Genomic DNA, 20180 nt, shown 5'->3' with positions numbered 1-20180 from the left:
GGCACTGCAATATTTGCCAACTTTTTAAAGATGTGTAGTTTATTGAGTCTTTTAAAATTCTAATTAAATATCCAATTTCATGCCCAAGTTTATATTTATACTATTGTATTCTTTTGCTTTAAGAGGACTCCCACCCAAACAATATGATAATTTTCAGTATGAACCTGGGTCACCACTGCTCTCCGTTGTCCCAAGAAGGAAACCCATTCTCTTCATTCTGACCTCTCCTCACTCCCCCATCTTGATGATTCACCTCTGTCCTGCCCTCACACCAAGTTCTCTTCTACCTTAGGGCCTCGCCCAAGCTGCCCCTTTATCTGGAATGTCCCCCCGCCCAACACGCACCGGACATGACTGATGTTTTCTCTGTCTCCTAGCTGAGGCCACCTCCCCAGAACCCTCACCCCAACCCCATCACTTTCTATTTATTCCCTCAAGAATTCTTAGCAAATTCTTTTTTTTTTAATTTTTTTTCAACATTTATTTATTTTTGGGACAGAGAGAGACAGAGCATGAACGGGGGAGGGGCAGAGAGAGAGGGAGACACAGAATCGGAAACAGGCTCCAGGCTCTGAGCCATCAGCCCAGAGCCTGACGCGGGGCTCGAACTCCCAGACCGCGAGAACGTGACCTGGCTGAAGTCGGACGCTTAACCTACTGCGCCACCCAGGCGCCCCGAGCAAATTCTGAAATTATTTTATTTTCTGCCTTCCTCCCCTAAGCAGTAAGTTCCCTGAAAGCAGGGACGTATCTGTCTTGTTCACTACATTATCCCCAAAACTGGGCATGTGGTTGATTCCCAAATATCTGTTGAAAAAATAGCTAGGAAGTGACAGAGCGAGAATCCAAACTCATGTTTATTTGATATCAAAGACCAAAGGCTGTGCACTTCCCAATACGCCACCATTTTTCTGTGTTTCCTGTCTGTTATCCCAGAGCACTGGGGAGTGACTGAGAAGATCATATGTAATCAAGAATCCAAATTTCCTTTGGCATGCAGGTGGCTTCAAGTATTCTTTAGTTTTCAAAAAATTGAAAACACCTAAAATTAATCAGGCATGTTCTAGAAGAACAAGGAAAGATTGCATCTCAGGTGAGACAGCTGTGGAACTGGAAGTTACCAAATGATAACTGATTGTCGGAGACTTGGATCAGGTGGCTTAGAATTAGGTTAAAGATAATCAATTCTCTGGGACAATCATGTCATACATTACTCTAACCTTCAGAGGGAGCTTTTTGAATTGCCGAAAGATGCTCATCTGGTCTTGCTTCTCCTCCATATACAAAAACTTGACATCAGTTGGCATTGTCTGGGAAATGAAGCTGGATGGGAAAGTCCACCCTTGCTAAATAAATATGGGTGCATAATTAGAGCAGATCCCCAAACATATTCTAGAAACTGCTCCATTTTGGTTTCCTTTTATTCTCATTTCCCTAAAAGCCTGATATGGCAGTTTGCAAATTACAAATGAAAGTGAAATCTATTTAATTTTGAATTTTTTGTGTGCTTTTGAGTTTCAGAATGTCATAATATCCCTTGATTGGAGTGGGAATAATCTGGAACAATTAAATTGGCAAGCATTAAACTAAATTCTAAGATGGCAGTTCTCCTGGTTGGTGTTGTAGCCACAAATTTCTGGAGCATTTGTGGTCTATACCTGCAGTATAATTTGTCCTGTGAACTTATTTTTGATATATGTAGCAGTGTCTATAAAGATCTCTCAGTTCCTGAATAGAAAGTGAGTGACATACAGGTTGTATGTTTGGTAAGAATAGTTAAATTCTACCTTTTGCACAGAATTGAACATTTACAATTGTATCTTGCAGACATTAAAATAGGGGCATAGGGGCACCTGGGTGGCTCAGTCCAGTTGAGCGTCCGACTCTTGATTTCGGCTCAGGTCATGATCTCACAGTTCGTGGGTTTGAGCTCCGCGTTAGACTCTGCGCTGACAGTAGGAAGTCTGCTTGGGATTCTCTCTCTCTCTCTCTCTCTCTCTCTCTCTCTCTCTCTCCCTTTACCTCTGCCCCTCCCCCACTTGCTCTCTCTCTCAAAAATAAATAAACATTAAAAAAAATAAAGACAGGGGCGCCTGGGTGGCTTGGTTGGTTAAGCGTACGACTTCGGCTCAGGTCATGATCTCACGGTCTGTGAGTTCGAGCCCCGCGTCGGGCTCTGTGCAGAGCCTGGAGCCTGTTTCAGATTCTGTGTCTCCCTCTCTCTCTGCTCCTCCCCTGTTCATGGTCTGTCTCTCTCTGTCTCAAAAATAAATAAACGTGAAAAAAAATTTTTTTTAATAAAAAAAATAAAGACACTGTCCTAAAAAATAAAAATAAAATAGGGCATAAATTTATTTATTTTATAAATTTATTTATATATAAATTTTATATATTTATAAATTTATTTATTTTATTTTATAAATTTATACTAATATGCCACCTATGAAGAAGAGGTCACTTAATGCAATAAATATTTATATATAATGGGTTGTGCTTATTTAGTATACAAATGTTGAGCTTAGGTATATTTAAGTAATTGCAAATCTGCTGAAGAAATTTATCTACAGAAATCCATATTTGTATTTTTTCACTGTAGAAATTTTTATTTTTTAGCAGCTTTATTGACATAGCATTGACATATAATAATAGTATCTATGGCACCCAACTTGATGTTTAATAAATGTATACATTGTGAAATGATCACCACGATGAAGCTAAGTAACCTATCTAGAACCTCTACATGGTTACCATTGTGTGTGTTGAGAGGATTTAATTAGGATATATCCTTTTGTATTTATGTTTTTAAATTTTTTTTAATGTTTATTTATGTCTGAAAGAGAGAGACAGAGACAGAGTACAAGCAAGGAAGGGCAGAGAGAGAGAGGGAGACACAGAATCCCAAGCATGACCCAGGCTCTGAGCTGTCAGCACAGAGCCTGACGCAGGGCTCGAACTCACTAACCGTGAGATCATGACCTGAGCCGAAGTCAGACACTCAACCGACTGAGCCCCCCAGGCACCCCTTGTTTATGATTGTTTTAAATGAAAAATTCTTTCATGATGTGATTCATCACTCCCACATGTAAAAGTTATGACATTTAGGGGGCATGGGTAATTGTACTGCACTTTCTTTAGGTGGAAAACAGTATCTTTATTTGTAACAAGAGCTGATATTTGTCCAGGGTACCTTAATGTGTGTGTGTGTGTGTGTGTGTGTGTGCGCGCGTGCGTGCGCGCTATTATTAAAGTCTATTGAGACAGCTCAGTTATATATATGGTTTATATTTTTGTGATATGTGATTTTATGCACTACTATTCAGCTATTACAATCTAATAAAATATGGCCAATTACTTTTCTTTCTTAAAGCTCCATATATCAAAATATGTCTGCCCTTTTACATTTTGATTACAGCCATTGAAATAGCCCCTGAAAAGGAACTTTTATTTTTGTATCATTTCTTTTGAAGGATTGAATATTAATACCCTATCAATACTTGCTTTTTTTGCATTTAATTTCAGCAGGAAAATTGACAGCATCCATTTTTATCTTTAATTAACTTTTCAGTTTGGCTTTCATCTTAAAGGCTCATAGCAGAATTTATCACCAAACTGCAGTGGAAATGCTGAATGGGAGATTTAGAGAATCTGCCTGGCCTTGCATTTAGCTCAGTTGACCCCATTATAAGAAAGGAAGTCGACAACAACATCGGTGTGCAAGACGACTCATCGGGTCAGTCCACTTGCAGATGACAAGGCCTGTCTGACTCCTGGTTCCCTTCCTAGGTGCTCTTTTTTCCCTGCAAAGCACCAACAGCCCTTTGCTTAAGCGTTTTGTGAGTGCAAAAGCACGTCAGAGAATAATTGCCCCATAAAAGGTAACGGCTGCCAGCTACTGGACACTGGGCCAGTGGCTGAGCCCCTACAGGCTTCCTTTTCTGCCTCCAGGTTTTAAGGCACCGCTTAAAAGGTGGGGCCCAGAAGGAGAAATTTCATGTAGAATGGTTGTGTCTGAAGCCAGTCACCTGGCCTTGAGTCCCTGCTCTGAGATCTTGGGCAAACTACCCAACATTCATTTATTAAACCAGTAAACATCTTGAGCATCTATGTGTGCTCCATGTACGGGGCACACACTAGTGAACACCACAGACACAGCCGCTGCCCTTTGGGAACTAATTTTCTATTGGAGGAATCGCATAGTGAAGGGCGTGTAATTACAAACTGTGCTGGGTGCTGAGGGGAAGTGTAGAGAGTAACAGGCAGAGGGAGTGGAGGACCCAACTTACATAGGCTGCTTTTGTCTCTCAAGTGGTGACAGTTCTGCTCACTCTTGGAGGAGTAGGAATTAGGCAGAGCAGGGGAGGTGGGGGGTGGGGAGAGAAGGGCAGGCAGAGAGAGCAGTTATGGGAAGGGCCTTGAGGGGACACCGCTGGGTGGTTCCTGCAAGGGGGAGGAGCGTGGTGTGGAGCTGGTGAGGGCAGCGGGGGCTACTCGGGGACCCTGGCACGGATTTGGGCTTTGGCTTCTGTGTTGGGGCGATCACTCAGGCCGCCGTCTGCAGAATGTGCTAGAGAGTGCAGGGCAGCAGTCTCAGCTGGAGATCAAGCATGGACATTACCACAGTAGTAGGAAGGAGGAGTCGGGCGTGAGTCAAGGTGTAGCCAAGGTGAGCAGCACGAAAGGAAAGGGGATTAGACGTGCTGAGTGAAGCAGGGCCGTGAACCAAGGATGCTGTCCAGGTTTTCAGCTTGAGTCACTAGTTGGATGGTGATGGCACTGAGTGAGATAGGAAGACAAAGAAGAGACAATGGTTTGGGACATACTAAGTGACATGTTCGTCACATACCCAGCGGGACATGCTGGAGCTCAGTGGTGAGATCAGCACCTGTGCATCTGGTTATTGTCAGCATGTGGAAGATATCTACATGCATAAGATCACAGGGAGTGGGGTGTGCACACAAGAAAATTGGTCCCAGATGCGCGAGTGTGGAGTTCCCAGCATGCAGTGAAAGAGAGGGAGCCTGCTAAGAGGACTGAGGAGAGGGCAGACAAGGGTAATACACACACTGCCCTTGTTGTCCTGCCTGAGAACGAGTGCGCAAGTGTATTTAAAAAGTGCTTCAATTATTACATTTCCCTGCTGCTTGGCGAGGTTAATAGGACAATGATTAAGCTCCACTTTCTATGGCAAGGCACTGACTGGTAGTGCATATTGTAACCATGAATAAACCTAGATTCTAGTCCCAGGAGCTCATTACCTAGTAGAGGACAGAAGATTTATGGAGAAATAGAGAAGAAGATGGGAAGTAGGAAGTGTTGTCAGAGAAATAAAAGCGAAGTGTTCAGGGACTTGACGGATGTGGCTGTGGCTGGGGGACCCGGCTGTGCTTCATGGGGTGAGCGGTGCTTGAGGCGGGTCTGGAAGAAAGGGTGGGTGTGGATGTTCAGAGAAGGGGAGGAGGAGGATGGACGAAGGCAGGGAAGTGTAATACAAATCCCACACAAATCAGAGGAAGTGTGTCTGGGAGGCAGGTGCACTGTGATGACTGTGCAGCAGTCCCTTGGGTCAAAGCTCAGAAATCTGGCAGACAGATGCCACGTCAGGGGACTTAGTGGCTGCAGTAGCTGCGGTATTAATGCCTTTTGTCAGCCACGTCTCCTAGCAGTGTGAAGATGCCTCTCATCCGAGTCAGGTGCAGCCACTGCGTCCGGCAACTGGGGGTAATTGGCATATCCTTCTAGAAAAAGCCATCCAAAAAGCATACGTTATATTCCATAATTATTTGCTTGGATTTTAAAGCGCCCAACAAATTACTCACTTTGCTTTCACAACTAGTAGTCCTTTTCACAGATTATGTAAATAACCATTGTTCTTGTGGTTATTGATAGGATACCCCAGGGAGGTCCAGGAGTTGCAATTATGCTTGCTGTGGCTGAGCTAACAACCTTTTAATTCTGGTTTTTCCACTGACAGGTACTGTGACCTTCAGCAATTATCCAACCACTCAGTTTCAAGTCCCCCAGCTGTAAAAGTAGAATAACACTTGACTTTCTCAAACACTGTTAGGATGAATTGCATAAGTGTCTGTATGCCCCATATATTGTTCATAGCAAAAGAGAAAGTTGCAGTGAGGGGACGATGACTTCCTTCCTATGCAGGGGTGTAATTAATGACTAACCTGCTTATCATCTTATGGATCCCTTTTCTGTGGCCCCTTTGGCTTAGGCAGAGCTGCTTCATTGGATATGGTTTTCATGTTCCTGGTTGTACTTAGACATAGGAAAAAAGTCCTACCTAAATTCTATCACTTGCATTCTTTACAACCAGGTTTTTAAACAGATTTACTGAGTCTGGAGGTTGGTGTCAAATTCCTGCTCACAAGGAGTGTTAGAGGTGTCAGCTCCATAAAGCTTTCTGTGAAGAATCAGTGAAACGCTCTGCCACGGAAGTTTAAAGTTAATTTGCCTGAATCTCTTCAGCCAAATGAAGCTTTCGAATCAATTACGAACAGAGAGGATGAAACGTTGGGGTCTGCAGAGATTAGAGACAGTCCTCCAGCCGTCAGCCCCAATCACCTTCCAAGTGGCTTCGTGTCTGGTGGATGGAGCCACCAATCTTTATAGACCTTCACTGCTGGCCACACTGCGGGGGCTGGGGGGCGGGCAATGGTTACAGATGTTCACTGCTGGCCACACGGGGGTGGGGGTGGTGGGCACGGCCTGTGCTGAGGGGCTGCACTTCATTTTTTGGGACGTCTGAAGGAGGGTCTGGGCTGGGCCCTCTGGTCCCCCCGCCTCGCTTCAGAGTCGAGGGAGCGAGCAGGGGAAGAGCCCCCCCGCTTCGAGCTTCAGCCAAGAGCTCTGTTCTGGGGCAGAAACTTCCTCCGGTCCGCTGGGCGCAGTCTGTTCGTCTGCTTTCCCCGGGTGGTGAGCACAACGCAGACGTTAGTTGATAGTGGTGAACACAGGGAGGCGGGGGCCTGCCCGGGTCGCCGGAGGCCAGACGTCTCACCGGCCGGCCGACCAGCTAGCTGCACGGTCCTCTCGTCTTCTGTTTTCCTGGGCCTGAACGCAGGACCCTCTCGGCGGGCTTTCGGGCCCGGGGGCGGAGCCGGCCGGGGGCGGGGCCAGGGGCGGAAAAGGCGGGGCTCTAGCTCGAAGCTGAGCGAGGCCAAAGGCGGGACCGGGAGGAGGGAGGCGGGACTCCGAGCAGACGGGGCGGGGCCAGGGCGAAGGGGCGGGGCCAGGCGCGCGAGCCTCCTCGCGCGCCCCGAGCCCGCCGGAATCTTCGCGGCTGAGGTGGCCTCGCCGGCCGGGGTCTGAGGAGCCGAGCGGCCCCTCCTCGGCGGCGTCCGCTCTCCCTCGGCTCCCGCCCGCCTCCCGGCTCCGACCCTCCGGAGCCCGCGTTCGTTTCCCGCGCGGCCGTCGTGAGGCGTGTGCCCGCGTTCCCGCGCGGGTCCCGGCGATGTCGGCGTGGGGCTCATCGCCCGCGGTCCTGGGTCTCGCGTCCCGCCCGCTCCGCCTCCTCCTCCTGTTTCAGCTGGTCGCGGGGCGCTGGCGCCCGGCCGGCGCGGGGGGCGGCGCGCCTGGAGGTGAGCCTGGGCGTCGGGAGGGCGGCCCTCAGAGCAGGGTCCCGGGGGCGGCCGGCGGTCGCGGGGCGGCGCGGGGCCGAAAGACGTGGTCGCAGAGCGCGGTCTTCTCCCGGGGCTTGAGTGAAGTTTCCGTTTAAATGGCCAGATGCGTCCACTTAGATGCCGACAAGGCCACTTTGGGTTTTGTTCCCTGACCCGCATCACGGCGGACTGCGGGGTGCACAGCGAACGCCGCGGCACAACTTTCTCAGGGACAGATGCCATCGTTCCCCTCGGGCTTTCGGCCGGGCTTCCCACGTTGTGACTTTGTCCACGACGGGTCTGCGGGGTGGCCCCGGGCGGTGAGATTTGGTCGTCCCGCCCTGGCCGCCGTCCTCCTCCCGCGCTCGTCCCGGCGGCTCGCACGAGGAGGGTGGCAGGCGTCCGTTGTGGAAGGCGGGGCGGCCGGCCCCCGCCGCCCCCCCCCCCCCCCGCACCCTGAGGTCCTGTTAGCCCCTCAGAGCGTCGCGCGTGTTCGGGCCCTTTGGACGGTAGAAACGACAAAAGAAAAGACTTAGTACGTGTTCAGATTCCAAGTGCCTCAGAACCCTTCAGGGTCCTGGCAGTGTCTTCGAGAAAAATACGACCGTTGATGCAGCGCCTGTGATGCGGTCTAAACACACGAAAGGTAGGGATCTCCTGGGGGAGATGAACGCCGACGTTCACACCAGTGTTTCGGTTTTTAGGCGTTGGTTTCTTGGAGGAGCCGTTATTTGGGTACGGGGAGAGGCTTTTCTTGTCTTAAGCTTTTTTTTTTTTTTTTTTTTTTTTTAGCGTTGATTTATTTTTGGGACAGAGAGAGAGACAGAGCATGAACGGGGGAGGGGCAGAGAGAGAGGGAGACACAGAATCGGAAACCGGCTCCAGGCTCGGAGCCATCAGCACAGAGCCCGACGCGGGGCTCGAACTCACGGACCGCGAGATCCTGACCCGAGCCGAAGTCGGCCGCTCGACCGACTGAGCCACCCAGGCGCCCCTGTCTTAAGCTTTTTAAGCTGATTTCTGGTTCTAGGAAGTCATGATCTGGAAGATGAGCATTGTTCGTTGCAGGACGTACTGCCTCCCTAGACTGACGAGAGAGAACGTGGAGGTGATTGAAACGTTTGGAGAAGCCCCTGGGCTGGGCGCCTGCGGGGCTCAGGGCGTTAAGCGTCTGGCTCTTGGTTTCAGATCAGTCACCGTCTCCCGTTTGTAGGTTCGGCCGCGTTGGGCGCTGCGCGGACAGTGCGGAGCCTGCTTGGGATTCTCTCCCCCCAACCCTCTCTGCCCCTCCCCTGCTTGCCCAGGCTGTCCCTCCAAATAAATAAATAAACATTTAAAAAAAAAAACAAACAAAAATTTTGGAGCCAGACAAACCTGGGCTCAGATTATGACCGGTGTATTGTTTGTTTTGGTTGGCTTCCTTTGCAAAAAATGGGGATAATATCGCTTACCTCTGAGTCGTCTTCAGAATTAAGTAATATGTGTGAAATGCCGGGTGCTGTGCCTGACAGTTCCAGAAAATGGTGCTTCCCTGCATCTTTTGGTGAAAGTGGAACTTTTCCTATGCTTTTTTTTTAAAGGTTTTTTTTTTTTTTAAATAATGTTTATTTATTTTTATTTTTGAGAGACAGAGCTCGAGCAGGGGAGGGGCAGCGAGAGAGGGAGACACAGAACCCGAAGCAGGCCCCAGACTCCCAGCTGTCAGCACAGAGCCCGACGCGGGGCTGGAACCCAGGAACCACGAGATCATGACCTGAGCGGAAGTCCCATGCTTACCCGGCTGAGCCGCCCAGGCGCCCCTTCCCCGTTTTAATATGAAACATTGCAGCCAAGCATTAGCCAGGGCCAGTAGCTATGTGTCCCTGCCTGGTGTTCAGTGCTATCGTCAAACAATCAGGGCTGATTAAGCCCTCCCTTCTGCCCCCACTCTACTTAGCAAATGTCTCTTTTAAAGTAGCTTTCATGCCGTATTACTTTTATGTTCTCTTTTCCCTTTTCCCCACATGAGCTCCTTAAGAGCTGGGATCTTTCTTTTTCAGTTTTAATTCCAGCATAGTTGACGTACCACACTGCATTAGCGTCAGATGCACAATAGAGTGATTCAAGAATTATGTACGTTAGTCGGTGCTCATCGTAAGTATACCCTTAGTCCCCTTCCTCTGTTTCACCTGTTCCCCCCACCTCCCTCTGGTCACCATCAGTTTGTTCTCTATAGTTAAGAGTGCGAGGGGCGCCTGGGTGGCGCAGTCGGTTGAGCGTCCGACTTCAGCCAGGTCACGATCTCGCGGCCCGTGAGTTCGAGCCCCGCGTCGGGCTCTGGGCTGATGGCTCAGAGCCTGGAGCCTGTTTCCGATTCTGTGTCTCCCTCTCTCTCTGCCCCTCCCCCATTCATGCTCTGTCTCTCTTCTGTCCCAAAAATAAATAAACGTTGAAAAAAAAAAATTAAAAAAAAAACACATTAAAAAAAAAAAAAGAGTGCGAACTGGGATCTTACCCTGCTTATCTTCGGGTCTCCAAGAGCTGGCTTGTTGTAGGAGTCCCGTAAATGCTTGTGGATGAAAACGCAGCAGTAAAAATCTCTCTCTGGGTATTAGTTTACTCATGTGTAAGATGAGGGATCATTAATGGCTCCCCAGCACTAGCTCTAACGTTCCAAGATTCTGTGTGCTCTTAGTCAGTGATCATTTGTGGACACAGTGATATTAAGTGGATGATGGAATTGCACACTTGCTCCTAAATGTTGATAGGATGTGTGTGTAACCGCCTTTGAATGTAGGGTGGCAGAAAGTACTATCTGGAGACCTGCCCACTAGCTTGCTGTTTCCTTGGGCAGGTAACTTGACCTTGCTGATTTTTTTATTTCTCCCTCTTTAAAATGAGAAGGTGGTAGTAGACGCTTATGTCCTTTCAGTCATAATTAGTTTTAGAATTACATTTTGTTGTTTTTATATTTATCTTAGAGTTTTAGTAGTCACTCTTACGGTTTTATGTGAGCCAGTCCTCGGGGAAAAAAAAATGTCTTGTCTGCCAGCAGCCATACTTACATGGGTAATGGAAGATTGCAGAGTTTGAAAGTGGCTCAAGAGGCAATTTTGTCTATATTAAAGAATAATTAGTGGGGCGCCTGGCTGGCTCAGTCAGAAGAGCATGCAACTCTTGCTTTTGGGGTCATGAGTTCGAGCCCCCCATTTTGGGAGTAAAAATTACTAAAAATAAAAAAACTTAAAAAAAAAGAATAATTATGCATTAAGGTAATACAAGCCTTTTAAACTGACCTGACCATGGTTGGGACAATGATTTATGGAAAATAGTCATTAGTTATATTTCTTAGCTGTGTGACATTTTAAATGGTTGAAACTTTATTTTTAGTGTGTATGGTAACTGAGTTCTGTCATTAAGAGGGAACTAAAATAACTATTTAGTAGAAAATGAGAGCTATGAAAGATTTTTTTTCTTCTCATCTGTAGTTATTTTCATTAATATTTTCAGAAGCTAACAGAAACACACATAGTGGCTGTCATCTCTACTTTTGTGGTTACATCCAAAAGAGTCTCTAGGTGCCTCAGGTCGTTAGGCAAACTTTTCATACTATTTATAATTAAAAATTATTTTGGTTTCCTTGCAAATACTGAACATGCCTGTATGAGCTAGAGTGCGAACACTGGAAGGTAGGGTTGTCTGTACATTTCCTGATGTAGCTGAGTTTATTAATGTAGTCTATTAATGTTGCTTTGAAAGTTTTCAGTCATTTGTCAGAATGGGCTTTTTTCCATTTATAATCTACAAATTAGATCTAGCAGGTAATTTTTTATAATTAGGATATGGGTTTTTAGTATAGTAATTTTAGGACAGAACATTTTTCTTCTAATAATATTATTCTTCTCCCTTAAGAATTGAAATTAATTTTTTCAGATGTAATTTTAAATTTAATAGTAAATAAGCATGTCTTGACAATGTGAGTTGGTAAATATTGGAATAGTTTTTGAAAAAAAAAGCTTATAACTTGTTTAATTAGAAGTTTGCTCCCCAGAATAGGATAGGTATAGTTTTATAATGACAGTAGGATAGAAGAGGTTATTTTAATGATCCTTTTCTGTCTTTAACTAAAATTTTAATTTAAATGGTCAGTTTCCATTTTAGGGAAGCATGATCTTATCTCTCCTGTGTTTAATTCAGAAAATGTATACTCTTTTTTTCTTTTTTTTTTTTTTTTAATTTTTTTTTTTTTCAACGTTTATTTATTTTTGGGACAGAGAGAGACAGAGCATGAACGGGGGAGGGGCAGAGAGAGAGGGAGACACAGAATCGGAAACAGGTTCCAGGCTCTGAGCCATCAGCCCAGAGCCTGACGTGGGGCTCGAACTCCCGGACCGCGAGATCGTGACCTGGCTGAAGTTGGACGCTCAACCAACTGCGCCACCCAGGCGCCCCACTCTTTTTTTCTTAAGTAGAATTATAAAATAAAGCCTTTTACCAGTAAAAATAGGAATTAAATATGAATATTTGAATTTTGACAAAAAGCATAGCGTGGACTTTTTTTTTGAGGAGTGTAATCTAATATGTTTTGACAGTTACATAAACATTTGCACCAAAGTGTGGTAGGGGCTTTAGTAGAAACATGCCAGGCATAACAGTCTCAAAGGAAAGTGAGGTCAGGATTCTACAAAACATTGTCTCCACCTCTAGGTCTTAGCAGCCTGGCTCACCTCAAACAAACTTCTCTGTAGCCCTCTCAAATGCTGCTTTTTGCCCCATTTTTATATATGGTGGAGCCTGGAATGTGGGTATGCTAGTACTCTATTGCTACATCCACACCATTACCTTTTGTTTTTCTCACTTTTGAAAAGAGTATTCGTTTCTAGTAGGAGTTTACATGTTTTTTTTTTTTTTTCCTAAGGCATAGTATGGACTTTTTATTCTTTGAATCAGCATTGACTTATTTTAGAACCAGAACATATAACATAGAAAGTGTGAAAGTTTTTGAATTTGAAAACACAAATTTATACAACATAAAATCTCAAATACACATGAAATATTCAAGTGAACAGAATTAAAATGATAAATTGCGAATTTTCAAACCTCTTTGAAATTAGTACTTAATAGTTCTAACAATATTAGCAGAACCCTTAGTATTCTTTCCTTCTTCCTTCCTTCTTCTTCTGGTTTTTCTTGTCCTCCTCCTCCTCCTCCTCCTCCTCCTCCTTCTTCCTCCTCCTCCCCTTCGCCTTTTATCTCTTCTTCTGTTTCTTCTCCTTCTTTTTCTCCTCCTTCTGCCCTTTCTCCTCCTCCTCCTCCTCCCTCTCCCCTCCTCCTCCTTTTCCTTTTCTTCTTCTTTGTCTTCGTCTTCTTCCCTTTCTTCCCCTTCTTCTTTTTGTTTATTTTTTATTTTATTTTATTAAAAAAATTTTTTTTTTCAACGTTTATTTATTTTTGGGACAGAGAGAGACAGAGCATGAACGGGGGAGGGGCAGAGAGAGAGGGAGACACAGAATCGGAAACAGGCTCCAGGCTCTGAGCCATCAGCCCAGAGCCCGACGCGGGGCTCGAACTCACGGACCGCGAGATTGTGACCTGGCTGAAGTCGGACGCTTAACCGACTGCGCCACCCAGGTGCCCCTCTTTTTGTTTATTTAAAGTTCATGTCTATAGGATAAATCCAAAGCATGCTACAGTTCATTTTACATTTTGATTCCAAACAACCTTTTATATTATTTTATTTTTTTAATTTTATTTTTTAAAAATTTACATCCAAATTAGTTAGCATATAGTACAACAATGATTTCAGGAGTAGATTCCTTAATGCCCCTTCCCCATTTAGCCCATCCCCCCTCCCACACCCCCTCCAGTAGCCCTCTGTTTGTTCTCCATATTTATGAGTCTCTTCTGTTTTGTCCCCTTCCCTGTTTTTATATTATTTTTTTCCCTTATGTTCATCTCTTTTGTATCTTAAAGTCCTCATGTGAGTGAAGTCATATGATATTTGTTTTTCTCTGACTAATTTCACTTAGCATAATGCCCTCTAGTTCCATCCACGTAGTTGTAGATGGCAAGATTTCGTTCTTTTTGATCGCCAAGTAATATTCCATTGTGTGTGTGTGTGTGTGTGTGTGTGTACACACACACACACACACACACACACACACACACACACCACATCTTTATCCATTCATCCATCGATGGACATTGGGCTCTTTCCATACTTTGGCTATTGTTGATAGTGCTGCTATAAACATTGGGGGGCATGTGTCCCTTTGAAATAGCACACCTGTATCCCTTGGATAAATACCTAGTCATGCAGTTGCTGGGTTGTAGGGTAGTTCTATTTTTAGTTTTTTGAGGAACCTCCATACTTTTTTCCAGAATGGCTGCACCAGCTTGCGTTCCCAAGGAGTTTAACATGTTTAATGCAAAAAAAAAAAAAAAGAAATTGGAAAGTTGGCCCTCGTACACCAACACCTGCAAGTGCCAGCTAGTAACTGCTAACAATTTGGTATTAGTCCATTCATATTTTTCTCTATGCATGTGTGGTTCCCTTTCTGTGCACAAGCTTTCAAGTATTGTGTAGCTCTACGTATTTTTGCTTATGTTAATTTTGCTTTTGGTGTCAGATTCAGAAAATTATCACCAAGACCTGTGTCAGGGAGCTTACCACCAACATTTTCTTCTAGGAGTTTTGTGGTTTCAGATTAAAAAAATTATTTTTAATGTTTATTTATTTTTGAGAGAGAGAGACAGAGCACGAATGGGAGAGGGGCAGAGAGGGAGGGAGACACAGAATCCGAAGCAGGCTCCAGACTCTGAGCTGTCAACACAGAGCCCGACGTGGGGCTCGAACCCACGAGCTGTGAGATCATAACCTGAGCCGAAGTTGGAGGCTTAACCAACTGAGCCACCTGGATGCCCCCCAATTTTTTTTCTTAACATTTATTTAAAAATTTTTTTTTAACATTTATTTATTTTTGAGAGAGAGAGACAGAACGTGAGCAGGGGAGGGGCAGAGAGAGAGAGGGAGACACAGAATCCAAAGCAGGCTCCAGGCTCTGAGCTGTGAGCACAGAGCGTGATGTGGGGCTGAAACCCACGAGCTGTGAGATCATGACCTGAGCCGAAGTTGGACGCTTAACCGACCGAGCCACCCAGGCGCCCCATGGTTTTCAGCTTTTACGTCCAAGTCTTTAAACCATTTTGAGGTAGTTTTTGTGCATGGTATAAGGAAGTGGTCCAGTTTCATTCCTTTGCATCTAGCTGTCTAGTTTTCCCAACACCATTTATTTATTTATTTTTAGATGTTTATTTTTTTTAAATGAAATTTATTGTCAAATTGGTTTCTATACAACACACAGTGCTTATCCCAACAGGTGCCCTCCTCAGTACCCATCACCCACACCCCCTCCCACCCCCCAGATGTTTATGTATTTTGAGAGAGAGAGAGAGAGAGAGAGAGAGCGAGCAAGCACATGCATGAACACAGGCATGGGAGAAGGGCAGAGACAGAGGGAGAAAGAGAATCTTAAGCAGGCTCTACGCTCTCTGTGTAGAGCCTGACATGGGGCTGGATCGCAAGAACCTGGGAGCATGACCTGAGTGGAAATCAAGAGTCAGACACTCAACAGACTGAGACACCCAGATGCCCGTTACCAACATCATTTATTAGACAGTCCTTTCCTCCTTGTATATTCTTGGCTTTTTTGTCATAAATTAATTTACCATGTAAGCATGAGTTTATTTTTGAGCTCTTTATTCTGTTCCATTGATCTGTGTGTCTGTTTTTATGGCAATTCCATACTGTTTTAATTACTATAGATTTGTAATATAGTTTGAATCCAGGGAACATGATGACTCCAGCTTTGTTCTTCTTTCTCAAGGTTGCGTTGGCTATTCGGGTTGGTTTTTTTTTTTAATGTTTTTTTTTAGTATTATTTGTTCTATTTCTTTGAAAAATGCTATTAGAATTTTGATAGGGATTGTGTTGAATCTGCAGATTGTTTTGGGTACTATAGACATTTTGACAATGTGTTCAATCCATGAGCATGGAATATCTTTCCATTTATTTCTATTGTCTTCAATTTCTTTAATGTCATGTAGTTTTCAATATGGGTGTTTCATCTCCTTGGTTAAATCTATTCCTGGGTATTTTATTCTTTTTGATGCAGTTGTAAATGAGACTTTTTTAAAAAAATTCTCTTTCTGATAGTTTGCTGTTAGTATGTAGAAATGCAGCACATGTTTTTGTGTGTGTTGATTTTGTATCCTGCAGCTTAACTAAATCTAACTGATTTTAAATCTTAACTTTAACAGTTTTTTTTGGTGGAGTCTTTATATATAACATGTCATCTGCAAATAGTGACAGTTTGACTTCTTCCTTACCAATGTGGATACCTTTTATTTCTTATTCTTTTTTTTTTTTTTTTTGAGAGAGAGAGAGAGAGAGAGAGAGAGAGAGAACAAATGAGTGAGGGGTAGAGAGAGAGGGAGAAGTGGGGCTCACCCGCATCAGGGCTTATGCTCACCCAGTGTGGGGCTTAAGCTCACCCAATGCAGGGCTCAAACTCATCCGATGTGGGGCTTGAACTCATAAATGTGAGATCATGTCCTGAGCCGAAGTTCAGTGCTTAACTGACTGAGCCACCTAGGCGCCCATTATTTCTTATTCTTGCTTTATTGCTCTGGCTAGGACTTTCAATACTATGTTGAATAAAAGTGGTGAGAGTGGGCATCCTTGTCTTGTTCTTGATCTTAGGAAAAGCTTTCAGCTTTTCATTATTGAGTTTTGTGTTAGCTGTGGGCTTGTCATATATGACCTTTATGATGTTGAGGTAGATTTTCTCAGTGTCCACTTTGTACGAGTTTTTATCATGAATGAACATTGAATTTTGTCAAGTGCTTTTCTGTATTCAGATGATCATGTGATTTTTATCCTTTAATTTGTTAATGTGGTATATCACATTGACTAGATTGTGGATTTTTTTTTTTTATTTATTTTGAGAGAGAGAGAGAAAGCACTAGTGGGGGAGGGTCAGAGAGAGAAGAGAGTGAGAATCCCAAGCAGGCTCTGCACCAACAGTGCAGAACCCGATGTGGGGCTTGAACCCATGAACGACGATATCATGACCTATGCTGAAGTCGGATGCTCAACCAACTGAGCCACCCAGGCACCCTTACTGGATTGTGGGTTTTTAAACACAGTTTATTTATTTATTTTGAGTGAGAGAGCATGAGCAGGGGAGAGGCAGAGAGAGAGAGAGAGAGAGAGAGAGAGAGAGAGAATCCCAAGCAGGCTCCACACCATCAGCACAGAGCCTGATGGGGGTCAATCTTGAAAACCACTAGATCATGACCTGAACTGAAATCAAGAGCTGGGTGTTTAACTGACTGAGCCACCCAGGCACCTCTGGTTTGTGGATTTTAAACTATCCTTGCACCCATGGAATAAATCCCACTTGATCATGTTGAGTGATCCTTTTAAGGTGTTAGTGATTCAGTTTGCTCACATATTTTGTTGAGGGTTATTGCATCTATGTTTATTAGGAATATTGGCCTGTAATTTTCCTTTCTATGGCATCCTTGTATGGTTTTGGTATTGGGGTAATACTGGCCTCATAGGATGAATTTGAAAGTGTTCCTTCTCCTTCTATTTTTTTTTTTTTTTGAAGAGTTTGAGAACAATTGGTATTAATTCTTCTTTGAATATTTGGTAGAATTCACCAGTGAAGCCATCTGGTTCTGGGTTTTTCTTCTTTGGGAAGCTTTTAATTACTGATTCAATCTCCTTACTAGTTATCAGTCAGCTCAGATTTTCTATTTCATCATGATTCAGTCTTGGTAAATTGTATGTTGGTAGGAATTTATCTAATCTAGGTTGTCCAATTTGTTGGCATATAACTGTTCAAAACAGTCTTTTGTGATCCTTTGTATTTCTGTGGTATCATTTGTAACATGTCTTGTTTAATTCTGATTTTATTTATTTGGGTTCCCTTTTTTTTCTTGGTGAGTCTAGCTAAGAGTTTGTCAGTTTTATCTTACAGAGAATCAGCTCTTAGTTTCATTGGTCTTTGTTTTATTTTTTAGTTTTATTATTTCATTTATTTCTTCTCTAAGCTTCATTTTTGGGCTTTGTTCATCTTTTTCTAGCTCATTTTTTTAAATTTTAAATTATTTTTATTTTTTATTTTAGAGAGAGAGAGCACAAACAGGGGAGAGGGGCGGAGGGAGGGAGGGAGGGAGGGAGGGAGGGAGAGAGAGAGAGAGAGAGAAAGAGAGAAAGAGAGAGGGAGAATCTTAAACAGGTTCCATGCTCAGCATGGAGCCCAATGCAGGGCTTGATCCCACAACCCTGATTTCATGACCTGAGAGGAAGTCAAGAGTCTGATTGATGTTCAACTGCCTGAGCCAACTAGGCACCCTGTCTAGCTCCTTGAAGTGTAAAGTTAGGTTGTTTTTTTTAGACTTTTCTTGTTTCTTGAGGTAGACGTTTATAGCTATGAACTTCCCTTTTAAAACTGTTTTTGCTGCATCCCATAAATTTTGATATTTATATTTCCATTTTCATTTGTCTCAGGATATTTTTTTATTTCTCTTTTGATTGCTTCTTTGACTCGTTGGCTTTTTGGTAGCATGCTGTTTAATATCTGCATATCTGAATTTTCCAGTTTTACTCATGTAATTAATTTCCAGTTTCATGCTGTTGTATTGGTAAAGATGCTTGAGGTGATTTTAATCCTCTTAAATTTATTAAGACTTGATTTGTGGTCTACCATGTGATCTATCCTGGAAAATGTTCCATGTGCATTTGAGAAGAATATGTATTCTGTTGCTCTGGATGGAATGTTCTGTACATATCTAAGTCAATCTGATCTAATGAATCCTTTAATGCTGATATTTTCTTGGTTTATGTCTAGATGATGTATCCATTTATGTAAGTGGGATATTAAAATCTCTTACTATTATTGTGTTGCTATCTATTTCTCCCTTTAGATCTGTTAATATTAGCTTTATATATTTAGGTCCTCCAAAGTTGGGTGAATAAATATTAATAAATGTTACATCCTTTTTTGGATTGTACTCTTTATCATTAGGTAACAATCATATTTGATTGTTTTGTAGTGCCTCTCTGTTTTTGCTATCTTCCTCTGTGGTTTGATGATTTTCTTTAGTGGTATATTATATTCCTTTCTCTTTACCATTTGTATATTTATAATAGGTTTTTGCTTTGTGGTTACCATGAGGCTTACATAAAACAACTTATGTGTATAACAGTCTATTTTAAATTGATAACAACTTAAGTTTGATCCCATTCCAAAGCTCAATATTTTCACTCTTTCCCTGGCCCATGTTTTACATTTTGCAATTTTTTATGTTGGGTTTCCCTTAATTAGTTATTGTAAACATTGCTATTTTTACTATTTTTGTCTTGTAACTTTCATACTAGCTTTGTAAGTAATTAATCCACTATTTTTACTACATATTTATCTTTCCAGTGAGATTTATTCTTCCATATATTTTTTTGTTACTAATTAGTGCTCTTTCTTTTCAGCTTAAAGAGGTCCCTTTAACATTTCTTGTAAGGCTGATATAGTGGTCATGAACTTCTTTAGCTTTTGCTTGTCAGGAAAACTCTTTATCTCTCCTTTAATTCTGAATGATAAATCTCCTGGGTAGCATATTCTTGGTTGGAAATTTTTCCCTTTCAGCACTTGGAATATATCATGCCATTCCCTTCTGGCCTGCAAAGTTTCTGCTGAAAAATCTGCTGGGGCTTGTTTGGGACTCTCTGGGCTTCCTGGATTGGGATGTCTGTTTCCTTCCCCAGGTTAGGGGAGTTTACAGCCACTGTTTTTTATTTTTCAGTAGGCTTCATGCCCAGTGGGGAGCCCAACATGGGGCTTGAACTCACGACCCTGAGATCAAGACCTGAGCCAAGATCGAGAGTTGGACACTTAACTGACTGAGCCACCCAGGTGCCCCAGCAGCCTGTTATATTTTTAATAGCTTCCAGTAGGTGAAGATGTGCCCAAGACCTGTCAGCATACCTAAGGGGAGGATCTTAGTACCTACATTCAGAGTGTTTGGTAGCCAGACCCTTAGGTAGCAGAATTTAATTTAATTTAATTTAATTTAATTTAATTTAATTTAATTTAATTTAATGATTTAACTAATTTGTTTATTCAGTTATTTAAAGTAAGCTATATGCCCATTGTGGGGTTTGAACTCATGATCAAGAGTCACAGGCTCTACCAATTGAGCCAGCCAAGTGCCTCTCAGGTAGCAGCTTTTAAAAGCATGCTAATATATATAGTCCTGTGGGACCACAAGAGTTAGCCCCTTTAGCCAGGTGATCTGGCAGTATTCCCTGGGTGACAGTTGTAAAAACCAGGGCTCCATATGAGTGTACCAGCTCTTTTCTGGGAGATGTTGGACATCTGGAGCAAGGCAGAGGGAGAGAACCAAGATGTTGTACATAGCCAGTGTTCCTTAAGAGCATCCATAGTCCACTAGGTGTATGCTAAGCCTGAAGCCTGTCTTTTACGGTAAAGCTCTGGGAGAGGCAAAGAGGCCTCCTTTACAGAAAGA

At 43.4% G+C, this 20180-nt stretch overlaps 1 protein-coding gene across 1 annotated transcript in view; it reads left to right on the top strand.

Moving 5' to 3' along the window:
• The first annotated feature begins 7234 nt into the window (after nt 1-7234).
• CHRNA5 (cholinergic receptor nicotinic alpha 5 subunit) overlaps nt 7235-20180 on the top strand; it is a 53194-nt gene continuing 40248 nt past the window's right edge. The window contains exon 1 of the mRNA XM_043554570.1: nt 7235-7589. Within this exon, the coding sequence (XP_043410505.1) occupies nt 7463-7589 (127 nt within the window). The 5' untranslated portion in view covers nt 7235-7462. The remainder of the gene's footprint in view (nt 7590-20180) is intronic.

Source organism: Prionailurus bengalensis, chromosome B3 (genome assembly GCF_016509475.1).
Source record: "Prionailurus bengalensis isolate Pbe53 chromosome B3, Fcat_Pben_1.1_paternal_pri, whole genome shotgun sequence".
Classification (NCBI taxonomy): domain Eukaryota; kingdom Metazoa; phylum Chordata; class Mammalia; order Carnivora; family Felidae; genus Prionailurus; species Prionailurus bengalensis.
Note: the sequence above shows the minus strand (reverse complement) of the source record. Positions and strands in the feature narration are given on the sequence as shown.